The 25,258-nt window shown below is 45.9% G+C and overlaps 1 protein-coding gene across 4 annotated transcripts; it reads left to right on the forward strand.

The window, feature by feature from the left end:
* Nucleotides 1-424: 424 nt before the first annotated feature.
* On the forward strand, nucleotides 425-25,258 carry Utp25 (UTP25 small subunit processome component). 4 transcript variants are annotated; one of them, XM_059280818.1, is made up of 12 exons: nucleotides 425-601; nucleotides 1,068-1,107; nucleotides 2,047-2,281; nucleotides 3,880-4,050; nucleotides 6,306-6,394; nucleotides 8,798-9,208; nucleotides 11,480-11,699; nucleotides 12,286-12,488; nucleotides 15,152-15,334; nucleotides 15,451-15,563; nucleotides 16,188-16,433; nucleotides 24,607-25,258. In XM_059280818.1, the coding sequence occupies exons 1-12, from the start codon at nucleotides 495-497 to the stop codon at nucleotides 24,848-24,850; spliced, it is 2,262 nt and encodes a 753-aa protein (XP_059136801.1). In that variant the 5' UTR covers nucleotides 425-494; the 3' UTR covers nucleotides 24,851-25,258. The 4 variants fall into 4 exon arrangements, with proteins under 4 accessions (XP_059136801.1, XP_059136803.1, XP_059136804.1 ...); XM_059280819.1 differs by lacking the exon at nucleotides 425-601 and adding an exon at nucleotides 670-805; XM_059280820.1 differs by lacking the exon at nucleotides 24,607-25,258 and having other exon boundaries at nucleotides 16,210-16,427.

Here is a 25,258-nt window from a genome sequence, read left to right on the forward strand (position 1 = left end):
CTGCGTAGCATTCAACCATTTCTGCAGCACACATCGACACAGGCTGACTCCCACATCCCGACGCGAAGCGTCCGCGGTTGAGGATTTAGGCCCTGGTACGGTGCTTGAAAACCAGCGCGACGTTCTGGGTTCAGTTCTTAGCTCCTGGGGGAAAAAAGGCCACCGACCTCGGCCCTCAAACAACAAAAACAAAAAACAAGGTAAAAAATAACCACAGAGCAGGCTACGCCTCTCCTACCAGGGAACCCAGGCAGCCCGGAAAGCTGGTGCTAGTACTCCGAGCACGCACGCAAAAACACTCCCAAGCTCTGGAGGAGCTCCCGGCAGGGGGCAGCATCGCCACCCGGAGGATGTAACGCCTGTCGTACTCACAGGACGTAAAGCACCTCTGTTTTACGGCACCCGCCTCCGCCGTAAAGCCGGCGCGCCCACGTGCGGCGACTTCCCACTGGGAACTTTGGTGTTTTTACGGTGGCCAGCTTGACGTTTCTGCTATGGGCAAACGCCGGAGCCGCGGCCGGAGCCAGCTGCTCAGCACAATGACCAAGAAGCAGAAGAAGCACCTCCGCGACTTCGGCGAGGAGCACCCCTTCTACGACAGGTCGTGGCGCGCGGGCCGCTGGGAGGGCCGGTTCCGGGAGGCGCGGGGTCGGGGCGGGCCGGGGCACCCCAGCTGCGGCGGTGCGCCCTGCCGATAGACCCGCGGAGACAGCCGGGTGTGCTGTCCCGGCACGCGGGGGCTGAGGCAGGAGATCTCAAAAGCAAGACAGAAAGAAAGGTGCGACATCGAGTTGGCCAGCGAGAGGTGAACCCCGACCTGTGATTTAAAAACCAGCTTCTAACTTCGTCATGTGATGTCGTTGAACTCTTGCCTGTTGCCCATTCGTCTTCTGGTCGTCTCTGCCCTTGTGCATGCAGGATGTTTTATTTATTATTATTTTTTTTTTTTTGCAATGACTGGTTTTTATCGTGTTTTCTGCATTTCTCATTTAAAGCGGAATCATTAGACCTTTCGTGATCCTGACAAATAAGCAGCTAAAGTTTAACATTGTCCCATTTCTTTTTAGGGTTTCCAAAAAGGAAGCAAAGCCACAGATTTGTCAGCTGGTAATGCTCTTTTCTTTATAGTAGTTGAAATTGGGTTATTACCTTTAAGATTGTGTGTAAAAGTAAAGCTTGGGTACATGTGCTTTTCTTTTTTGAATGTAAGCTGTCATTTTGGTAATATTTCTTAATTAGTTTTAAATGATGGAGATAATAGAAATGAATTGGAAACTGCCCCATGACACTGTTATGAACCTCAATTGAAGAGGTTCATCATTGTGCTGGGTTTTGGTGTGTCTATTCACCATGAAAGTATTCACACACAGTGTGAAGTAGATGAGGGGCCAGCAGACTCAGACAATGGCACTCATTTCTAATTTTCCTCTTGCACCTTGAAACATGAAGCTTAATGTCTGAGATGTAAGTTAAAGCCCATAGTCTAAAATTGTTTGAAAAGCCAGTTTTTATTCCATGTGCAGCTCATAGGAACTGTAGCTTGGTCAACTGTTTTATGTAAATTTCATACTGGGCTTGGTTAAAGAGATGAGATTGTATAATAGTTGCAGAAAAGTTCATTGGGTTTTTGTTTCCTTTTTAACCAGTGTATATTCATTATACAAAATAGTGGGTTTCATTAGGACGTTTGCAGGCATAATTACTTGATTGTATTCATACTACCCATTCATTGCCCTCTTCTGGCCCGTAGTCTTCTACCTCTGCTGGTCCCTTTTCTCTTTGCAAACACTTTTCCTTTTAATTTCATGCCTTCTAACTTCTTTTAAATCTAGTTTTCTCATGCAAGAGAAAACATTTGCCTTTAGTCTGTCTTATTTTTACTTATCTCCCATTCTGTCCCATTTCCTTGCACGTGATATAATTTCCTTCTTTAAGGCTAAGGAAATTCCATTAATATGTATGTCTCACATTTTATTATATTCTTTTAGTGTGACGATAAAAACAATATAATTTTGTTTTTAAAAAAACTCTTATTTTTTCCTCTAGTCAGAGAGTTCAGATACTTCACATTCTGAAAGTGAATCTGAAGAAGAGCAAGAGCACATTTCAGGGTACCACAAACTGCTTGCTACATTAAAGAATGTTTCTGAAGAGGAAGACGAGGAAGAGGAAGAAGAGGAGGATGACAGTGCTGTAGCTGATGAAGAAATGAATGATGAAGATGGTGATGAAGATGTCCATGTGGAAGAAGAAACAGTGGAGTCGGCTGAGACACATGAGCGTGAGTGTTTGGGGGTTGGCCTGTCCTCTTTGCCAGGACAGAGTGTCCTGTGCTCTGTGGGCTGAATGAGAGCATTTGGCTCCAAAGCAGAGATTCAGCCTTGTTGAATTTGGTTATATTTTGAGAATCTGATGGGAACACAGACCCTCTCATCAGTAGAATACTATTGGCTTACTCTTTGGGGGGTTTCTTCTGACCTAATGTAAGACTGCCTGCTTACCAGAGGAACATAATTTTGTCACTATGACAGCTCAGTTCATGGAAGAGGTTGTTGTTCCTCTTCAGTAAGAGACCAAGTGTGATGGAAGGTAGACATAAAAACACAAAGTAATTTTTAAGTTGTAGATTTGTGTTTATATGAAGCAGCTAGAGATAAGATGGCAAGGAGATTTGTTCTATGTTATTTCTTATCATAATTCAGGCTGCTCTGAACATCTTGAATGTGTATCTTGGTGCACTATTTTAGAGTACGTTCTAGAACTGGGTGTATTCGACTTCTTCAGAGTAACTCCTAGTTGTGATAGAAATCTATTTAAAGGAATTGGCTCATGTAACTGTGAAGATTTGGCAAGCCCCAAGAGAAGCCCCTGTTACAGCTGGAGTTCAAAGGCAGTCTGATGGAAGTCTTCCTCTTAGGGCAGACCAGCTTCCTCTGTTTACTCAAGCCTTCTACGAATGGGAGGAGGCGCAGCACAGTGTGGAAGGCCAGGACAGAGCCCAGTTGGAAATGTCTGCTTAGTATACACAGAACCTTGGTTTCCATCTCCAGTACTACATATGTTAGGCAAAGACGGAGCATGGCTTTAATCTTAACACTCAGGAGATAGAGACAGGAGGATCAGAAGTTCAAGGTCATCCTGAGCTAATAGTGCGCAACAACAAGGCTAAATTACAAAAGACCCTGTCTTGAAAAATAGTCATTTGCCTTCCTGATGGAAGTCCACCATAATTTTAAGTCCAACATAAATTTAATCTAGTGATATCCCTAGTAATGTCCAAGCACACCTCCAGGCTAGAGGCCCAGCTTAATTCTGAAAGGTCACTTCCACTGAATTACCTTATTATTGTTTAAAAATAATGCCTGGTGAGGTTGTGCATGCTTTTAATTTTTTTTGTTTTGTTTTTTTTGAGACAGGCTTTCTCTGTATAACAGTCTTGGCTGTACTGGAACTTGCTCTGTAGGCCAGGCTGGCCTTGAACTCACGTAGATCCTCCTGCTTCTGCATCCCGAGTGCTGGGATTGAAGGCGTGAGCTACCACTGCCCAGCCCACACCTGTAATTTTAAATTCCAGCCCTTGGAAGTCAGAGGCAGGTGGATCTCTGTGAGTTGGAGGGTAGCCTATCTACAAAGTGAGTTTCAGAACAGCCCTGCCCAGAAAAACCAAGAATAAATAAATAATAGCAATGAGCATCAGTGTTTTAATTTGATATTGTCAACATTTAAGTATGAGTAAATCATTTTGTTTATTTATTTTTGAGATAGGGTTTGACTCTGTAGGTCTAGCTGTCTGGAAATTGCTGTTGACCAGGCTGGCCTGGAACCCACAGAGCTCTACCACACCCCGAAAATTTTACAAAGTGATTTTCAACATTTCAGGTATGTCCCCAGTTGATGACCCAAAAGAAAAAGATGGGGAGGAGCCGCCTGATGGATCACAGAAGTCCCCAGAGGAGTTCACAGATGCGAAACATGAGTCGCTGTTCAGCCTGGAAACCAATTTTCTGGAAGAGGATGGTGGAGGCAGTTCTTCCCAGAGAGCACCCCAAGGTGAGAGTATCTCCTGTCACCCCAGCTCTCCAGTGTGCTGGGGCTGTGTGCTGACTCAGGTTTAGTCTCCAGTGTGCTGGGACTGTGTGCTGACTCAGGTTTAGTCTCCAGTGTGCTGAGGCTGTGTGCTGACTCAGGTTTAGTCTCCTCCAGTGTGCTGAGGCTGTGTGCTGACTCAGGTTTAGTCTCCAGTGTGCTGGGGCTGTGTGCTGACTCAGGTTTAGTCTCCAATGTGTTGGGGCTGTGTGCTGACTCAGGTTTAGTCTCCTCCAGTGTGCTGGGGCTGTGTGCTGACTCAGGTTTAGTCTCCAGTGTGCTGGGACTGTGTGCTGACTCAGGTTTAGTCTCCAGTGTGCTGAGGCTGTGTGCTGACTCAGGTTTAGTCTCCTCCAGTGTGCTGAGGCTGTGTGCTGACTCAGGTTTAGTCTCCTCCAGTGTGCTGAGGCTGTGTGCTGACTCAGGTTTAGTCTCCTCCAGTGTGCTGAGGCTGTGTGCTGACTCAGGTTTAGTCTCCAGTGTGCTGGGGCTGTGCGCTGACTCAGGTTTAGTTTCCTCCAGTGTGCTGGGGCTGTGTGCTGACTCAGGTTTAGTCTCCAGTGTGCTGGGACTGTGTGCTGACTCAGGTTTAGTCTCCAGTGTGCTGGGGCTGTGTGCTGACTCAGGTTTAGTCCCCTCCAGTGTGCTGGGGCTGTGTGCTGACTCAGGTTTAGTCTCCAATGTGTTGGGGCTGTGTGCTGACTCGTGTTTGGTCTCCTGACTGAGGGAATTCAGCAGAACCAGCTAAGTAGGAGCCATGTGGGGAGCTGGAGTAGACACCTCTTGGGTATTTGTGCTTTTCAGTACTTAGTAGAGATGAGGACTGGTTGGAGAAGAAGGGGCTGAATGGTGGAAATCGGGGAGGTCAGTCCCCAGGCTTCAGGTTTCTAGAGTTGGAGTCTGAGAAGACTTTGCCTTGCTAATGGGCAGAAGAGAAGGGATAAAGACTCTTCTCTTTCTCCCCCTCACCCACTCTTCACTGGAGCAGTACTTTTTCAGATTTGTGAGGCCCAGCAAGGCCAGTCCGAGTGTTCTTATTACTAGGGGAGCTCCCCAAAGCCACCCCTCAACTCCCGCCATGGCCACCATCCTGTGACCAAACGGCAGCCAGCTGGACGTGGGTTTCCACACTGTCAATCTGCTCGTGGGTTGGTAGGCCAAGCTGTGTCTGCCTTTCCTAGTTTTCTGCCATTGGGCTTCTTTGTGGAGGAAGCTGAGTCCTTGTTTGGCCCAGTTGGATCTTCTGACTTTTATGCAAGAGGAGGAGTAGAGGTAGAATTTGTGGGATCTTAGACAGCTCTAAGCCTGGACAGAGTGGGAAGCCGCTGTCCTGAAGCCTCTACGTATTTGCTGTGCAGATGGACTTCCGGGGCTTCCCTGTTCACGTTGCTCACTGTTGTCCTGGGTATCTACTGTAGCTGCATGTCATTTGGCGTGTTTCCTTTTGGATCCTTGAGCAAGTTACTTACTTCACTTTGCTGCTTCTCAATGAGAGGGTGTGGAGAGAGGGCTGAGGGTCACCTGAGTGCAGTGAGCACAGAGCTGGGGGTAACCTGCATGCAAGGGATGACATTTGGATCATTTGGTAGTTCAGGTGAATACTGAGAATTAGTGTGTCTAGCTGTGCAGAATGCATGGAGCCTTGCATGCTCTCAGGAATCTTGCCATGTACCAGGTAAGACAGGAACATGCACTGGCTTGTTTGAATTGATGAGGCATGGTAGGGACTAAGAGTGTGACTGTCAGGGGTAACCAGCTCTGACCTCTGCCTGGAGCCAGTGCTATACCTGGCACAGTAGACCCCTGTGAGGCACTTTCTGAGAAGGAATAACATACAGGTGGGAGAGGTAAGATTTTTGGTGCAAAGGAAAGGCTCAGATGCAGAATTCAGGGCTGTGTAGTTCAGAAGTCACGAAGAGGTGGGTTCACGTGCAGTGGTCAAGGCCTGATCCTCAGGCTGAGGTGTCTTCCGAGGCTTTGGGCTGGGGTGTTGTGGTCAGGGTGTACTTTTGGGGGGCCAGCTTGCCAGACACTCTGTTAAGCTTTGAGTGGTGCTGGAGGATGGGGATGAGGTTGGAAAGAGGGGTGAGCTGACACCAGGAAGATGAGCATGTCAGTCTCAGCAGAGACTAGAGATGAGCATGTAGTTTTCAGAGCACTCTCAGGAGACTAGAAAGCCCTGCCATTTGCTCACTGCTTATGACTCTATTCTGAATTAGATCCATTTCAACAACATGTCAACAGAGAATTGAAAGAAGAGGAAATTCAAGCTGCTGCTTCAAGCTCTCCGACTACCCAGCAGCTGAAAGTAAGTGCTATGTGCTATTTGGTTTTCCACGGAGGAAAGCCCCACAGAAGCTGTGGTCTTTGGTTTATTGGCGTATATTATCCATGGGGAGATGCATTTGTCAGACATTGAGCTTGTGGCAGCCCCCTTGCCTCAGCTTCCCAAGTGCTGGGCTGGGGTTGTGGGTGTGATATCACACATGATCTAGTTGACTTTCCCCCCTTTTTTGATTTTGCAGATACATGTGCAGATGTAAGAAGTCAGTGAGAGACTGACTTTTTTGCCCGATTTTTCCCATGATAGCAGATAGCAGAGTACAGTACAGTATCACTCAGAAAGTAGACCTAGACGCCCTTGATGCTGCTTGGAGCTCATGCACGCAGGCTCAGTACTGTCTACTGTGGCCTTGCATCCCTGGACTCAGGTTCTCTGTGGTGTTGTCTTGTAGGATCCCGTTTCTACTAACTCAGTAGGGTGTGCAACACTGTGGCACTGTATGTCTCATGGAGAGGGTCTCACTATGCAGTCCTGGCAGGCCTGGAACTTGCTATGTAGACCAGGCTGGCCTCAGAATCAGAAGACATCCGTCTACCTCTGTCTCCCCAGTATTAGGATTAGAGGTGTGTGCTGCCACACCTGGCTCTGTTGCTCCTTTTTACCATGTCCACTTCCTTTCACATGCCTCATTCCTGACCCCTCACCTCCTGAGCGCCTGTCTGTGTCTGGGTGCTTGTCAGCTCACTGGTCTACTGGAGTCACCCAGGGTGGGACCTGTGAGGTCGCCTGCTTCATTCAGCACAGTTTCCTGGAGAGTCACCCAGGTTGCTCAGCTATCCGTGGCTTGTTTCTTTTATTCCTGAAGTTGCTGTAATTTTAGGTCAGCAATTTTTCAACAGTGAAAAATTTCTAAACATACCTCACAAAGTAGCATCCCTTGAAGTTCTACTAGGTATGTCTTTAAGAAAGAAAAGAAAAAAAGGAAGCAGTGGAGATTAAGGAAGGGAGGGATGAATCAGTTTCAAGAGAAGGCATAAAAAAATGGTTATTTGACCATTTTTGTCTAAAGGAATTTTGGTTCTTCCCAGACGTGTCCCTTATGGTAGGTGCCAAGATCCAGCCTTGACTAGGGTTTAGGTCCTGAGATGGGGCATTGGTGCAAGGAAGACTTCTGACCACCAAGTGGATTACACTCAAATGGCCCTGAATAGCTCAGGCTGCCTTTATACTTCAAGAGTTTTTCTTACCAGGATTACATGAATAGCTTTATTATTGGCTTCTGTTGTTGACTTTAAGAAATACATCACAATTTAAGGAATACATCATGACCATTACGAAAGCCCCCATTGTTCCCCTCTGTGCTTCCCCAAATACCCTTCCCTCTCCCTGCATAACCTTATTATAGACATAGAGTTCATTAACAGATATGGGCACAATGCTTTAAGGACAACAATATTCAAACCCAGACAATTCTTTCATGTCTGCAAGATATATTTTTATACAGGTCCCTTTTCTACAAGAAAGTCCTGTGTCTCAATCTCTATAAAAGGCAGGTTTTGACAAAGCACTCTTCCAATCTCACTATACCATACTTCTTCCACCAAAGTAAGCTCGTATGTATGGTAAGGATGGATCTATCCACCCTACATTTTTGCATTGTATTTTTTCCTCTTAGAGCATACCAGATTCTATGCTTGGTATCCAGAGAACTTACTCCCAACAGTTGGCACTATGTGTAGTCCTGAGGCCTTCTTTCTAGTCTGAGTATACATGCCCCGCTCTCCTTTCCCAAACTGTGAAACATGATTAATGTTCCAAGTGTTGTTTTCTTGTATGCACCTAACTGTCTCTATTGAGTCAGAAAAGTTCCCAGGTTGGGGGTTATAGTTAGTAATTCCAGATAAGAGATTTGAGACACATTAACCCCCTGCTGAATCTAGGGGAAACTATTTGAAAAGGAACAGAATTTTCAGGGGAAATTACAGCTGTTCCATGTGTGACTGACAAAGTAAAACTAAAAACCGCCCCAAGAATCACCGATGTAAAGAGAAAAAGCCTGCAAGCTACACAGATTTTGCAAATTCCTGTGCTGTCCTGTGGAGCACTGGTCCTTACCTCCTTACCAAGTGAGAGTTTGTTTACACAGGTGTCTTACCTCGTTGCTCCCAACAGATAGTGAGAGCAGCGCTAGAGGCAGAGCTCAGGTGTGAGGTCAGGCTCCAGGATGTGTAATTACCTCTGTGTAATTGCTGTCTGGACCCTCTCCCTCTGTGAGGCCCAGCATTCCCTGCACTGGAGTATGTGCATTACCTACACAGCAGGCTGGGTGAGGAGCGGGTGGGATGGTCTGTGAATCCTCTGTACTGTGTTTTTGAGTGTCGGGTTGTTACTCATGCCTAACCTAGCTCTTGGTCTGTCTACCCCTAGTGGCCCATCCTGGGACAGCTTGTCTTTTCATCAAAGTTCCAGAAGATGGAAACATTTAAACCTCCAAAGGATATTGACCTAAAGTCACTTCATCTTCAGAAGCCTCTAGAGTCCACCTGGAAAAAAACCAATAGCCAGTTCCTATCTGGTCCTCAGAAATCAAATAGCCCCTTTACCCCACTCCAGAAAGAGCTGTTCTTAATTATGAATTCTTACCGAGACCTGTTCTACCCAGAGAGGACTGCCCTGAAGAATGGAGAAGAGGTCCGCCATGTGTACTGCCTGCATGCCATAAACCACGTCCTCAAAGCGAATGCCCAAGTGTTGGCTAACAACAGCAGGCGCCGGAGCCAGAAGCTTGGGGTGGGTGAAGATGATGACTTCAGGGACCAAGGGCTAACCAGGCCTAAGGTGAGTGGCAACAGGAGAGCTTTGCCCTCGAGGGGGCCGTGAGGCACTGCTGGATCATGAGTGTGTTGACAGCTGACTGGTTAGTGGATCCTCAGGAGCTGTTGAGTGACAGGCAGTGCAGGACAGTGAAAGGGGCTTCAGGTGCTCTCAGGGATGAACCCAGAACACACAGAAGCACCCATTGTTGGGGGTCTCTTCCTGGTGACTTAAGGCTCACTGGTACTGTAGCTGGAAGTTTCTCCAGTCCTGCCCAGCCTCATGGTGCAGTCTGGGCGAATCTCTCCTGCTGGTGTCCCACAGTTGCTTGGTCCCAAGTAAACACACAGAGGCTTATATTACTTACAAATTGTATGGCCTATGGGTCAGCGTATGTTAGCTAGCTCTTTCAATTTAATTTAACCCATTCCTATTAATCTGTATGTTGTCATGTGGCTGTGGCATTAGTGGTCTGCTGGCATCTTATTGCTCCTTCGGAGGCGTGCTGGCATCTCCATGACTCCACCCTTCTCTCTGTGTCTCTGCTTGGATTTCCTGCCTGGCTGTAAGCTTTCTTGCTGTAGGCCAAAACAGCTTTATTTATCAACCCATCAGAGCAACACATTCACATCATACAGAAAGACATCTCACAGTTTCTTACCCAGTCCCAATATGTGACAGCTATGGACGGACCCAGATTCACAGAAAACCCTGCTAAAGAGAAGAGGAGAGATTAGCAGAGATGGACAAAAATCAGGCTTTGCACCAAGCCACATACACAGAAACCTTCAAGCCAAAGGTGCTTGAAGTAATGATTCTGTTTACTTGTGCTCTCAAGCCTGACCTCTGCACGTTGAGGTTCTAGTAGGAAAGGAAATATATACAATTCTGTCCACATTTTTTGTGATGTGAAGGGCCAGGCCTTGTTCTCGTACCTGCTCCACCTATCTCCTCTCAGAAGCTCATGTTTTCAGACTGTTATGGAGCTCAGCAGGATTCAAGAGTGTAAATACTGATGTGTCTCTTAAAACTTTTTTAGTCTGGCCCCTCGTCACCACCAGCCCCGTAATCCAGCCTCTTAAATCTTGCCCTGGCAAACAGGGCAAATTACTTACTCCTTTGGCCAGCCGGTTGCATTTCTAGTTGGCTATCTCAGATGCATGGACATGACATCAAGGCTGTCTGTGCACTGTCACAGATTGCCCTAACTTACTTGTGATTGGAATCTCCTGGTTTGACTAGAATCACACACACTGTTGAGTTTTTTACTTGAACAAGAATGGCAGGTAGTTAAAAATTAGCTCTTTGCTAAACATCTTCTGATTCTCTGCTCAGCAGAAACTTTATGCATTTATTTTTAGGTGTATTTAATTTTATGTGTATGAGTGTTCTGCCAACATGTATGTATGCGCACCACATGCATGCCTGGTGTCTGTAGAAGTCAGAAGAGGGCATCAGATCACCTGGAACTGGAGTTAGGATGGTTGTGGGTCAACATGTGAATGCTGGGAATCAAGCTCTGGTTCTTGCAAGAGCAACAGGTACTCTAAACCACTGAATCATCTCCTAGGCACTATCTTGAAGCATTTTTAAGAGGCTTGGAAAATTGAAGCCTGTTTTTCCAATTCAGAAACGTGTCATCATTGATTTCAAAAACTGTTTATAGAATACCCTAGAAAAATAATAGTGTATTAGTCCTTTTCTGTATTTTTTTTCTTACTCAATCTCTTAGTACTTTTCTGTTGGTGTAACAAAACACCATGACCATGGCAACATATAAAAGAAAGCAGTTAATTGGGCTTACAGCTTCAGAGGGGTGGAGTCCATGAGGGTGGACCAATGATGGCAGCAGGAACAACTGAAAGCTCACATCTTGATCCACAAGAGCCTGAGAGAGATGCACATGGAGAATGGCAGGAGTCTCTGAAATCTCAAAGCCCACCTTCAGTGACATACTTCCTCCAACAAAATCACACCTCCTAATCCTTCCCAAACAGTTCCACCACCTGGGAGCAAGCATTCAAACCTATAAGGCTACAGGAGCCATTGTACACGTTTGAGTGGGCCTTACTTTGCCCTCAAAGACCCTTGTATTTCTGTCTTAGAGTTTCTGCTGCTGCGCAGGCATCGCTTTATACTGAAAGATATTTCCCAGTTTTGCTTGAAATGTCTCCCATGGAGCTATGGGACTAAAGTTCACAGAACGTGTTTGTGTGGATACAGGAGACACAGCTTCTGGTGCTGAGCCAGGCCTTTTGAGAAGATACTCACCTCTGATCTGCTATTGCCCCACAGGTGCTTATAGTGGTGCCCTTTCGGGAAGCTGCTCTTCGGGTCGTCCAGCTCTTCATCAGCCTCCTTGAGGGGGACAGCAAGAAGAAAATCATTGTAAGCAACAAAAAGAGGTTTCAGGGGGAGTATGGATCCGATCCTGAGGAGAGACCTCCCAACCTGAAGAGGCCTGAGGATTATGAAGCAGTGTTCGTAGGCAATATTGATGACCACTTCAGGATTGGTAATGCCCCCTGTCAAGGTGGAGGTCCGTGGGAAAGCTGGAGGGGTCCCTGACTCAGTCTTTTAGCAGAGCTGAGTGCTCTTGAGACCTCTAGCTTGCCAGGGACAGGAGTCTTGCCTTGGTTAGTGGTTGGAGACTCCAAGACAGCGTAGAAAGGCCTTGTACATTATTGTGGAAATGGTTTGGCTGCGCTCTCAGGCTTCTCAGAGAGTCAGGAATCACAGATACTGGGTGGGATCACCCTGAGGAGGCTGAGAAAATTCAGTGTGTGGGGGTAAGACTAGATTTCCATCGTGTCTGTTTGTTGAGTGCCCACCCAACCTTAGGCACCCACCCAGCTTTTATGTTTGTGTCTTAGTAACTGTTTACCTTTATAAGTTCTTGGGAAAGTGCTCATTGTTCATGACCTTGGGCCTCATTCACAAACATCTACTGAGTGTCTGCAGCATGATTGACATAGTTAGGAATTAAGAAGCTGGGAGTTAGAAGTTAAAATTTGTACTTTGAAGGAAATCCAACCTAGGAAACAGCACTGGGTGACAAGCACTCACGGCTGGCATGGATGCTGACGAATGGTGTTTTTCAGGAGTGGCAATACTTCAGAGGAGCATTCGTCTCTATGCCCCCTTTTACTCCTCTGACATCCTCATCGCCTCCCCCCTGGGCTTGAGGACCATCATTGGTGGCGAAGGAGAGAAGAAGAGAGACTTTGACTTTCTGTCTTCTATTGAGCTTCTCATCATTGACCAAGCTGACATTTACCTGATGCAGAACTGGGAACATGTCTTGGTAATAATGCGTCTCCCCATTGGAGGGACAGGATCCTTACTCAGTGTGTGTTGGATGGTTTTAGTCTGAAACGGCTGTTTGCAGCAGTGTCTAATCCAAGCTAGCTTGGTCTAAGAGCAGTGCTGTGTCTCAAAGGGTTGTAACCCTCAATTTGGAAATAAGAAGTTACTCTACATCTTCCAGTTTGTGAAATTCTTTTCTTTTTCTTCTACCAATAGGGCAGTTGTAGCATGAATCTTAGAGAGTCTTATTAATAAAATCAAACCTGAAGCCAGTTATTGGGGTGAACACTGGAAGGTCAGAGAGACAGAACAGGCCACAGCTACCTTACCTGGCCAGTTCCTCAGCTGGTCTTGTTTCCTCAGACTGGAAGCTTCTGTGTCCTTATCCCAGTGGCTCTCAGCTGAACTGCTGCTAGAAGCCTGAAAGCTTAACCAGCCAAATGCTCAACCAGGCAAAATGCTTCTAGTTTCTGGTCTCCACGCCTTATATACCTTTCTGCTTTTTACCACCACTCCCTGGGATTAAAGGCTGCTTTCTGGAATTAAAGGCGTGTGTCACCATGCCTGACTGTTTCCAATGCGGCCTTGAACTCACAGAGATCCAGAGGGATTTCTGTCTCTGGAATCCTAGGATTAAAGGTATGAGTGCCACCATTTTCTAGCCTTTGTATCTAGTGGCTGTCAGTTCTCTGACCCCAGATAAATTTATTAGGGTACACAATATTTTGGGGAATATAATACCACCACAGGCAGTCAATTATTAAACTACCCAGAGAGGGAGAAGTTCCTGTCAGTGTTTTCAAAAATCCCCAGAGATTTCCATTAAAAGGTCTCTTTTGGGCTGGGCGGTGGTGGCGCACGCCTTTAATCCCAGCACTTGGGAGGCAGAGGCAGGCAGATCTTTGTGAGTTCGAGGCCAGCCTGGTCTACAGAGAGAGATCCAGGAAAGGTGCAAAGCTACACAGAGAAACCCTGTCTCGAAAAACCAAAAAGAAAAAAAAAAAAAAAAAAAAAGGTCTCTTTCTAGTAAGGATAGATAGATGAATGGGTGGATGGAAATCCTCACCAAGAACCCACTTACCAGACAAGCCCTCATACAGTTCTCAGCCAAGATGGGAAAACATGGCATAAAGTTTCTTTTAGGAGAGGGGCAAAGGCTTGCGATGTAGCCCAGGCAGTCCTTAAACCCTATCTTCCTGCCTCAGCATCTGGAGTGCTGGGATTATACACATGCATCCATACCCAACTGCCTAATATTTCTTGTTAGTTTCTTTGTCTTTTTTTTTTTTTTTTAAAGAATTTTATAATTTTTAATTTGCTTGTTTGTGTGGGGGTGCCAGAGGCATCTGATCCCCTGGAAATGGAGTTACAGGTTGTGAGCTGCCTAGTATGGATTCTAGGAATTGAATGTGAGTCCTCTGGAAGAGCAGTGAGTGCTCTTACCTGCTGAGACATTTCAGCTCTGACTAGCATTTCTTATGTGAGACCTTGTTTCATGAAAAGTCTGTCTTCACGTTCTAGTTTTCTTTCCTCCACATGATGTGGTGCCCTTGGTTTTAGGATGAAAAGACTGTGGAACTACTCTTACCACAGAGCTATGATAGTTTTAAGGCAGGTGACAGCTCACCTCTGCTTCCACCTAAGGACTTAGAGTTTATGGGAAGTTTGGGGTACATCAAGGACAGTTGACACGTTTGAAAAATAAACTTGTAGCACTCATGACTCTTGGAGTGTGTCCTGCAGTATGTTAAAATGCAGCTGAAATAGGCAAGGCAAGCCTGGCGTGGTAGCTCACACCTGTAAGCCTGGCACTTGGGAGGCTGAAGCAGAAGGATTACAGTAAGTTTATGGCCAGACTGGTCTACAGTATTCAGGCTACCTTGACCTTACACACCCTGTCTCAAGAAAGAAAACACAGAAAAGGAGTTTGAGGAGGAGCAAGTGGCACAGCTCTGGGCCGCAAGGGCTTTGGTTTCTCTTGTTTGCCATGCTAGGAGGCGAACAGGATCCTTGGCATCCCTGTCACCAGTGTTCTGAGATCCAGTCACTGAAGCACAGAGGTTCTGCTTCTATTGTGGCTCCCCTTTTTGTCCAGGTCTGGGACAGCAGCCCCAAGAGTGGCCCGTCTCCATTTCACAAGTTCCTTTCTTCTATCAGTCTTGTTTTCTTTATATTTTGTATTTTTATTATTGATTTTTCTCTGTTGACATATAAAGTAGTGGGTTTCATGTGACCCTTTCATGAATGTGTATTGTACTTTGTCATGTTCACCCCGTCCACCCTCCCACTGATCCCGTCAGTAGTTCTTGTAGTCTTTGAGACAATCTCAGTCTGCAGCCTCAGCTTATCTCAGACTCACTATGTAACTAGTACTGGCCTCAAGTCCTCCTGACTCATAGTGCCCCACCATGCCTAGTTCTAAAAATTCCTTTTAAAGGAATACTCCAATAGCTAGCCTGTGTTCTTTTGTTGTGCTTATTCTTCCTTGAATGTTCAGCTGACCTTGAGCAGGTCAACATCTGAGCCTTATTTTCTGCTGTCACTAGGAGATGGTAATACTTACTTCATGGGGTTAAGGAGATGGTGGATTATAAATGCTTGTGGGTGCCCAGCACACATGCTCAGTGGACACTAATGGTGGTGTTGTTTTGCTCCTCCAAGCATTTGATGAACCACATGAACCTGCTACCTTTGGACTCACATGGGGTGGACTTTTCTCGAGTTCGCATGTGGAGCCTCAATAACTGGGCCAAGTACTACCGCCAGACGTTGCTCTTTGGTGCCCTGCAGGATGCCCAGATCAACTCTGTGTTCAACAAGCACTGTGTCAATGCGCAAGGCCAGGTGAGTCCTGTCCTCAGATCGTCCTGCATCCCAGACTGGGTTTGGTCATGAAATACAAGAGTTGATGGCATGTGATCAACAAAGGACGCCTGCCTAAAGTTCTTCCCTCCTGGCAGGTGGCTGTGAGGAATGTCCCAGTGACAGGCTCTATCAGTCACGTGCTGGTACAGCTCCCACATGTCTTCCAGAGAATGGACGCCCAAGATCTACCTTCAGTGATTGATGCCAGGTAACTCCACCCATGCCCAGAGGGCCTCCTAGAGAGATAGGATTTTGGATGCATATTTAGCACTGGACTCTGTTGCTTTTAGTAAGTACTGATTACCAGTTAGGTCCCAAAACTGAACTCAAGCATGACAGAAGGAAGCCGGGGAGAAATGGGGGCTTGGCCTCAGTCTCAGAGCTAAAAAGAAGCAAGGTTGGGACTGAAGCCTGTGCTCCTGGCCCCTTGATTGAGACATTGCAAAATCACGCCGTGCTGCTGTGGGCTGTGATATACTCCAATGCCATTCCACTCAATTGTAAACCCTTCAGAGAAGAGCTAACTCTCTCCACATTTGCCTCTGTGGGCCTGTGTGCTTAGCGTGTGCTGGACAGGCAGGGCTTATTTGTTATTGAGTGACTGAGGAGTGTGGTCTGAACTGCACTAATTCTCTGGCATATATGGCACTGAGCCTGCCTTTACACTTACTGTGAGCACCTCATTTTCTACGTGCTTATCAAGTTTTACCCTTTTGTAGTCAGTCTTTGGCCTCAGGATCCCTCAGGTTGTGGCTTGCTGGCCCACACTGTTACTGCCTACTGTAGGTTCAGCTCTAGACTGTTAACCTTGTCCTTGTCCTTTCCTAATCAGGTTTCACTTTTTCATAAACAAGATTTTGCCTCAGTACCGGGATGCCGTCATGTCCCATACACTCATCTATGTCCCCTCCTACTTTGACTTTGTGCGTCTCCGAAATTACTTCAAGAAGGAAGAGCTGAACTTCACACACATCTGCGAGTATACACAGAAGTCTGGGGTCTCCAGGGCTCGACACTTCTTCCTCCAAGGAGAGAAGCAGTTTCTGCTCCTCACAGAACGCTTCCATTTCTACAAGAGGTAAAACAGTACAGGCTCTACCCCTGAGAGGCCTGGGCATGCTCTGTGGGGCTGTGCACACATCCCTTACCTCTGTTCTTTCAGAGAAGCCACAGGGGTTGGTGATGCTGGTCTCTGCATTGTGGATTGGTGGGTAGGTGGTTCATTGGTTGCTTGGTTGGTTAGTTGGTTACTTCCAGAAATGGGCATTGTTGGGAAGGATAGAAACTGCCCTGTATGGTCTGGAATGCAGCTGTGGTCCAACACCTCACAGAAACCAGTCCAGAGTTGAAGAGCAGGACATGATCCACACAGGTGAGTTTGGGGAGGTGGAGGCTGAGCAGTGTCAGCCTCACTGAGGAGTCATGCCCAGGGTGACTATCTCACTATGGAAAACACCTTGATGGTGGCAGGGGCAAAACCTGAAGAGGCTCCAAGTTGAGTGTTTTTAGTGTTTCAGTGTGTGCTTAGATTACTACCAGTCAGAACAGAACATGTTGGCCGTTTTGCTAGTACTTTTTAAATTCTAATTTGCTTGTTAGTTAATAAGAGCTTTCTGGACCTGCTAAATGGCTATGGCCTGAGCTCACTTCCCAGGACCCTCATGGTGGAAGGAGAGAACTGACACACGGGTTCTCCAGAAAGCTGTGGTTTTATGTGCTCCCCAAATCTCCATCAGGCTTCCTGCTGCCAGATGCAAACCTTTCTAATGCTTTACTATAGAGAAGGAAATTATATCCAAATCCTTCTTTCTGACTTCTTTTTTTTTTTTTTTTTTTTAAAGATTTATTTATTTATTATGTATACAGTGTTCTGTCTGCACATATCCCTGCGGGCCAGAAGAGGGCACCAGATCTCATTACAGATGGCTGTGAGCCACCATGTGGTTGCTGAGAATTGAACTCAGGACCTTTGGAAGAGCAAGCAGTGCTCTTAACCGCTGAGCCATCTCTCCAGCCCTCTTTCTGACTTCTTATGGTGGGATTTTGAGTTGTTGTTTCATTTCATTTTGTTAAGACAAGGTTTTATTAAGGGAAATTTCAAACTATCCATGTAGCCCAGGCTGGCCTTGAACTCACTGTGTAGCGCAGGCTAACCTTGAACTCCTGATCCTCCTGCTTCTACCTCTCAAATTCTGAGATTACAGGCACATACGTCCACACCTAGCTGATATTTCTGTTTTATTAACTTGCCATAATATAGACCAACAAGGATCAGCCAGGCATATAAGCCAGAATTCTGTTCTCCAAGCTTTGATGGACATTCAGCCATGCACCATGACCCTATAGGCCTTTTCATTTATGCTGGTATGGGAATGTTGTTTCCCAAGTGTGTTATGTTTTCCTGGATGATGAAGGAGGTATCCTAGCAGCCTGCACAGGCTTGACAGTTTAGGCATGAAGACTTCTTTACATATTATACCTAGTGATACACGAAGATGTAACATTACATGTAATGAATTGCCAAAAACTGAGTTGTTTGTTCCCAGCTCCATTCTTGGCAACCTGGGCTGCTTGGCCAGGGAGCTCATGGGTGCCTGCTGCTGGCCGCATTGTTGGCTGGGTTCTAGACGGTTGCTTCCATTCATGGTGGAGTCACACTCACTGAAGCTGTTAGCTTTGTGTCATTCCAGCAAATGGAAGCATGCTGTCTGCATGGCTGGAAAATTTCCCAGGGTGATTCTAGCCATTTCAAATGTAACTGGGCTAGGCACTGCTTTCAGACATCTCAGCAGGTTTTCAAGGCATCTGTGAAAGGAGTCCTGGAGACGGAGCAGTCCCAATGTATACTGTTTACACTCAGATCAAATTTTCCTCAAGCTCATTGTGAAGACAAGTCTCAGCCTATGCCACTCACAGGTTTCTTAGGGTGGAGGTAGACTGCAGTAGTGCCACACATCTCTGCCATGGCTAATGATCTCAGGGTTTCCTTCTGTCAAAAAGTTACTGGGAGGCTGGAGAGATGGCTCAGTGGTTAAGTGCACTGGCTGCTCTTCCAGAGGTCCTGAGTTCAGTTTCTAGCACCCACATGGCTGCTCACAGTCTGATGCCCTCTTCTGGTCTGCATGCATACATGCAAACAAAGCACCTGTGTACATAAAAAAATAAATCTTTGCCAGCTGTGGTGGTGCACGTCTTTAATCCCAGCACTCAGGAGACAGAGGTAAGCGGATCTCTGTGAGTTCAAGGCAAGCCTGGTCTACAGAGTGAGTTCCAGGATAGCCAGGACTACACAGAGAAACCCTGTCTCTAAAATACAAACAAAAAAGTTATCAAAGAGATGATGAAAATTTAACCTCTAATTACTTTGGATCCAGTTTTATATTTAACCTGAGAGGAGGAAGCACCTGAGGGCATATGCTAGAGATGGAACCTAGGGCCTTGCATGTGCTGGGCAGACACTCTGCCACTGAGCTCAGCCTAGCATTACAGTATGTGTATTACGAGTAGGGGGGTCTCAGGGTTCTGTGTCTCATACAAAGAGTTGAATAAGAGAGAAAAAAGTGGAAGTAAAGATAGAGAACACTCCACAGGGTAGAGCAGGCAGTAGCAAGCATATGGACCAGGGGAAGGTATGCAGCAGTCCTTACCCTGACAGATGGCTGTTCTATAACTTTGGATAATCTGTATATATTTGGTTCATATATCCATAATTGTAAGCATATGTATGTCCCATCATGTGTACATGTGAGGTCATAAATAGGGGTTGTTTGTTTTGGTATGGTTTTTTCCTTCAGGGACAGATAAGGCCTTCACTGTACTTGTGCCCGACACCAGTCTCTTTATTGCAAGCCATGGATTACAGGATTGGGGTGCCTCGGGTTGCTGGGCTGGCCCTGCTTGTCATAGTCGTATCCCACTGGCTGGCTGACAGTGTTGAGAAGAGGAGAATGAAAGCAACTTAGAGCTGGGTGGGTGTTTGGTCATGACTTCTCTTCCAGGAGGGTTCATTGTACCTTTCCTGCATATTGCTGCGGTGGGCAAGATTCCAAGCCATAGACAAGTTGCTAACTAGATTTAGGCTGCATGGCATTTAGAATGGCTGCTGGGGCGGGGCTGGGTCCTCCCTGCACTTGTGTGAGTCCAGGTTCTAGAAGTGATGAATCTGGTGTTTGCACCACACAGAAGCAGCTTTGGAATGCAGCTACAGTAGTCTTTACTAGTTGTCAGGGAAAACAGACATGTGGGATGTCCTAGGCCTTATAAAGGTCCTGTCAGGATTAGGCTTATTTGATGGCTTGGTACATTCACAATCGGGAGGTATACAGATAAAAGTAGGATAGGAAAGGGGGCTCAGGACGGGAGACTCTCATGAACTGCCTCTGAACAGGCTCAGTCTTGCTGTTTCTAGGAAGTTCCTAGTCTCTCTTGTGAGCAAATTGAAACAGACCCTTTTTGGTTTTTATTTAAAATGTGGTCATGCTTCTCTTGTCTTCTTTGGTTTTCCCACTTCTGAGGGTATTTATTAAATGTACATAACTTGGAGATTGAATTTAAAAAGAAACCATAGTCACCCATGATCAGTACAAATACTTTTATTAGCTAGACCTGTTGTAATGCTTGCTCTTAGGAGATCCAGGTAAGAGGGTCAGGGGTGGGAGGCCAGCCTAGTTACGTGGGGTGAGGGTTAAAGAGAAACAACTGGGCCAGTGAGATGGCTCAGCAAGTAAAGGCTTGCTTCACCAAGTCTGATCACTTCAGTTCCATCCCCAGGACCCACGTGGTGGAAAGAGACCAACACTCTCAAGTTGTTTTCTGACCTCTGCATGCATGCCATAGTGCACATGCACATACACAGTAACTAAGTTTTAAAAATTAAAGAATACATCCTTTACATAAATATTTTAATGTGTTTTTACTTTCATTTTTTACATGAGAAATATGAGCATATATATGTGCCTGAACCCTTCACTAGTCTTTTTAAAATACCACTGTATGCATTGGGGTTTTCCTCTTTTTAAGTGTCCCACGTGCTCATTGTAAAGCAAAATTCAAACACGTACTATCTCACTATCTGCATATTGTGGATACATTTTTAAGCTAATGTATACAGCTTTCCCATACATCCTCCTTTTCCCTAGATTTCTAGAGAAAGAAAGATTTCCCGTGTGGAAAGATTTCATTTCAGAAGGAAATTGTAAGATTCTTAATAAGCATCTGTAGCCCTTGTCTCTGAGTTCCCCAGCCATGGGTACTTTATCACATATGTGTGCACATTTGTGTCTCTGTACTCTAGCTGTGGGTACTTTACCACGTATGCATGTAACTTTGCTTGTGTCTATTCCAGCCACGGGCACTTAACAATGTATGTATACATAATGTATGCACATTTATGTCTCTCCACTCACCTCTCTTATTTTTTTCTTCCTGAATCATTCAAAAGTTAGTTGTGCCATGATGATAATTGACTAAACCTCTGAAAATGTAAGCCACCCCAATTAAATGTTTTTCCTCTGTAAGAGTTGCCATGGTCATGGTGTCTCTTCACAGCAACAGAAACCCATACACATGATGGCAGCCTGTCCATTTGGGATGGTGCCATTCACCACAATCACTGGGTCAATGTGGGTCTGCCAGGTTTTCCTGGTGTAAAAGAGCCTTTCTCATCCATTAATACATAGTCTATGCTGTATTTGCCATGGATATGTGCCATTCAGTTGTTTAGTTATGAAATGAACCTCATTTCCTTTTAATGAGCATGTAGTTTTGGTTTTTTTTTTTTTTTTTTTCAGTTTTTGAAATTATGGTGAGCCCTTCATATCTGTGGGTTCTGTATTCTCAGATTCAACTAACTGTATACTGAAATAAGGCTGTGTATCAGTACTGAAGTGCAGATTTCTTGTCATTGTTCCCTAAGCAATACAGCTTTTAAAAAATATTTATTTCCTTTGTATGAGTGTGCATATGTGTGCGCCTGTGCCCACAGAGAGTATCAGATCCCCCAGAACTGGGCTTACAGACAGTGTGAGCTGTGATGTGGGTGCTGGGAACCCAGCTTGGGTCATCTGAAAGAACAGCACGTAGTCTTAGCTACTGAGCCATCTCTCCAGCCCTCCACACAGCACTGACACTGTGTTAAATAAGAGGTAACTTAGAGTGTACAGAAGTATCAGGTTCTGTGCAAATACTGCATCTTTCGTGTGATAGACCTGAGCATCTGTAGTCTTAGGTGTTAGAGAGGGTGTTCAGCCCAGTTTGTCCTGGTTCCTTGGCAAACTGAGTGCTCAATTCTGCAAGTACATCCATATGCATGTGTTTTGATGATAGACCTACCTAGTTGTTTCTTTTTTTTTTTTTTTTAAGATTTATTTATTTATTATGTATACAGAAGAGGGCACCAGATCTCATTACAGATGGTTGTGAGCCACCATGTGGTTGCTGGGAATTGAACTCAGGACCTCTGGAAGAGCAATCGGTGCTCTTAACCTCTGAGCCATCTCTCCAGCCCCTAGTTGTTTCTTTACAATAGATTTTTGAAAGGAAAACTTACCGTCATAAAGGCTGCATACAGTTAAAAGTGAGTCCGTTGTCCCTCGCCCTTTTGCATCTTCTCCTCTGCCTCACTCCACAAATTCAAGGGCTGGTGTGCAGGAGGCTCTGAGTACCATCCCTCGCAACACACACACACACACACACACACACACATATACACACACACACACACACACACACACACACACACACACACGACACCCCATTGTTACAGTGTCTTTTTCTTGCTTTTCTGTGTTCTCTGTAATTTTCAGTTGGATACACACTCTGCAATGAATAGTCCATATGTTCATATGCACCTTGTCTGCTAGCCACTGGTGTGGGTGGTTGCTTTAGTCTTGTCTGGATTTGGTGGTTGCCATAGGGACCTTTCATATACCACAGGATTCAGATTCCTGTAGCAGATAGAGGGCACGCTTAGCTTGGTGTCTGAGGTACTGATGGATTTTTCTGGGTGTCCTGGTCTCTCAGGACAGAAGTATGCAGGTTCTGTTCGAGTATATCATTTCATATGACAGACCTGAGCATTAGTAGTCACTGCTTAAGTGCGTCCATACGGTCTGCACCACCCCGCCACCCCACCATGCTGCAGGGAATGAGGTGGAAATTTGTGAGCTGTTGAAACTAACTGCCTTGTTCTGATGTTGAGTGGAGCCTCAGGCAGCATCTAGTAAGGTGGATGGACTTGGGCATCTGTGTCCATGGAGATGAGAAAGGACCGACAGGTGCTAGAATCGGTGCCGTTGGTTTTATGCCCTGGCTCCAACCTCATCACCATTTTGCTTGATTATGAAGGTAATGTTAAATTGTTCAGTGTGTAGTTTCTCTGGCAGAACTTTATTTTCTTTTTATTAGTCTTTATTTAGTATGTGCACAGGTAGAGATCGAAGGGCGTCCTTACGGAATTGGTTCTCTTCCAGCGTGTAGATTCCAGGAATTGAGCTCGGGATGGACCTCAGGTTCCCTCACCCACGGAGCATCCCTCCTCCTCTGGCAGCTTTTTAGTCCTGCTCTGCTGTCTTGTCTTTACTTCAGCCCATGCAGAACAGGCTCAGAAAATGTACATTTCAGCCAGCTCTGGTGACACACAGCTGTAACTCCAACGTTCTGGGAGGCTGAGGCGAGAGGATTGTTGTGAGTTGTGGGTTTCATAATGAGTTTGAGACCAGCTTGGGCTACATAGAAAGACCTTGTCTCTAAAGAAGAATGGGGCTGATGAGATGGCCCAGCCAGTAAAGGCATCTGGTTTCCACATGGTGAAAAGAGAGTTGACTCCCACAAGTTGTCCTCTGACCTCTACATGTATGCTGTAGTGTACACACACACACACACACACACACACAGAGTAAAATAAATAAATGTAGTAAAAAAGAAATTTTTTTTTTTTAAGGTCAGATATTGTGGCTCACACCAGCACTTGGGAGGCAGGTAGATCTCTGTAAGATGAGGCCACCCTGGCCTACACCACAAATTCCAGGCCAACCAAGGCTACACTGTGAGATCCTATCACATAAAAATAAATCAATAATAAATATTTAAAAATTGGGCCAGGCATCATGGTGCAGTCTATAATCCCAGCACTCAGGAGAAGGTAGAGGCAGGTGGTTCCCTGTGAGTTTGAGGCCAGCCTGGTCTACTATCTGACTTCCAGGTCAGCAAGAGCTACATGCTGGCTGGGTGTTGGTGGTGGCGCACGCCTTTAATCCCAGCACTTGGGAGGAAGAGGCAGGCAGATGTCTGTGAGTTCAAGGCCAGCCTGGGCTACAGACCAAGTTCCAGGACAGCCAGGGCTACACAGACACCCTGTGTGTGGGGGTGGGTGGGTGGGTGGGTGGGTGGGCTACATAGTGAAACCCTGTCTCAAAAAAATATGTATTTTTAAGAAATACAAATTTATTATTTTAGACAAAAAAGGGGAAATGTGGTGATATATTATATACCCTAATAAAATTTGCCTGAAGATCAGAGAACAGAACAAGCCACTAGATTAGACATAGAGGCCAGGCAGTGGTGGCACACACCTTTAATCCCAGCACTGGGAAGCAGACTTGCCTTTAATCCCAGGAAGTGATGGCTGGGCGGAGAAAGGTATATAAGGGGTGAGGAGACAGGAACTAAAGGCTTTTCAGCAGAAGCGTCCCTTTCAACTAGAGGCTTTTTCAGCTAGTCTTTCGGATGAAGACTCAGAGGATTTCAGTCAGGATTTGTGGAATTGGTGAGGTGAAATGTGGCAGTGGCTTGTTCCTTTGTCTCTCTGATCTTCAGGCAAATTTTGTTAGGGTACACAATATATCACCACAAACAAATTTTTGTTACCATTATCTTTTTTTTTTTTTGGTTTTTTTTTTTGGTTTTTCGAGACAGGGTTTCTCTGTGTAGCTTTGCGCCTTTCCTGGGACTCACTTGGTAGCCCAGGTTGGCCTCGAACTCACAGAGATCCACCTGGCTCTGCCTCCCGAGTGCTGGGATTAAAGGCGTGCGCCACCACCGCCCGGCTTGTTACCATTATCTTAAACTCAGCATTAGGAATTCAGTTATGGTGTCACAAAATTAACCCTCTGGCTCACTGGTTGCTTTCTGTCCATGGTTTGTGCTCTTGTTTTCACCCCAGGCATCTAGCAACACAGTGAGCCATGTCTTTGAAGCCATTGGTAGCACAGCTCCGCTGGCTGGCTTCTTCATGCCCCCTCCCTCTCTCACAGGTACACAATAAAAGGCATCAGGAACCTGATATTCTACGAATTGCCAACATATCCTCACTTCTACAGTGAAGTCTGTAATATGCTGAGAGCCACCAGTAGAGGAGAGGAGGCCACGTGGACCTGTACTGTGCTCTATTCCAAGTACGATGCCCAAAGGTTAGCCGCTGTGGTTGGTGTCGAGCGGGCGGCACAGATGCTCAGGTCTCCAAAGAATGTCCACCTCTTTGTCACCGGAGAGAAATGAGTGTGGAGCAGGACAGTCTGCATGGATGAGCCACATAGACCTGATTCTCATCACTTCCCCAGGAGCAAGCTCCAGACACACTGAAGTTCTGTGTCCCTGTGAAGTGCATTATAACTAGTGTTGGTGACACAACTGCCAGATCCAAGAGCAGTCTGCAAGAACTGTCACATTCAGAAATGAAGCTTGTGCTTGTCAAACGTGTAAGCTGTAAGTTCTCCAATTATGATCTTAACTTTTTACATGAGGAGGATTCTCTGACTTGCTCTCCATTCTCTCAAAGCATTGGTAGTGTTGTTTGTGAGGCTGGCCAAGAGAGTTGGTGACGCCTACTGCTGTGTCGTCTCGGTCTTGGCACATGTCCTGTGGAACTGCCTTTGCAGCCAAAGTAAAAAAATACAAACACTCTAA

This window comes from Peromyscus eremicus, chromosome 15 (assembly GCF_949786415.1).
Source record: "Peromyscus eremicus chromosome 15, PerEre_H2_v1, whole genome shotgun sequence".
Taxonomy (NCBI): Eukaryota; Metazoa; Chordata; class Mammalia; order Rodentia; family Cricetidae; genus Peromyscus; species Peromyscus eremicus.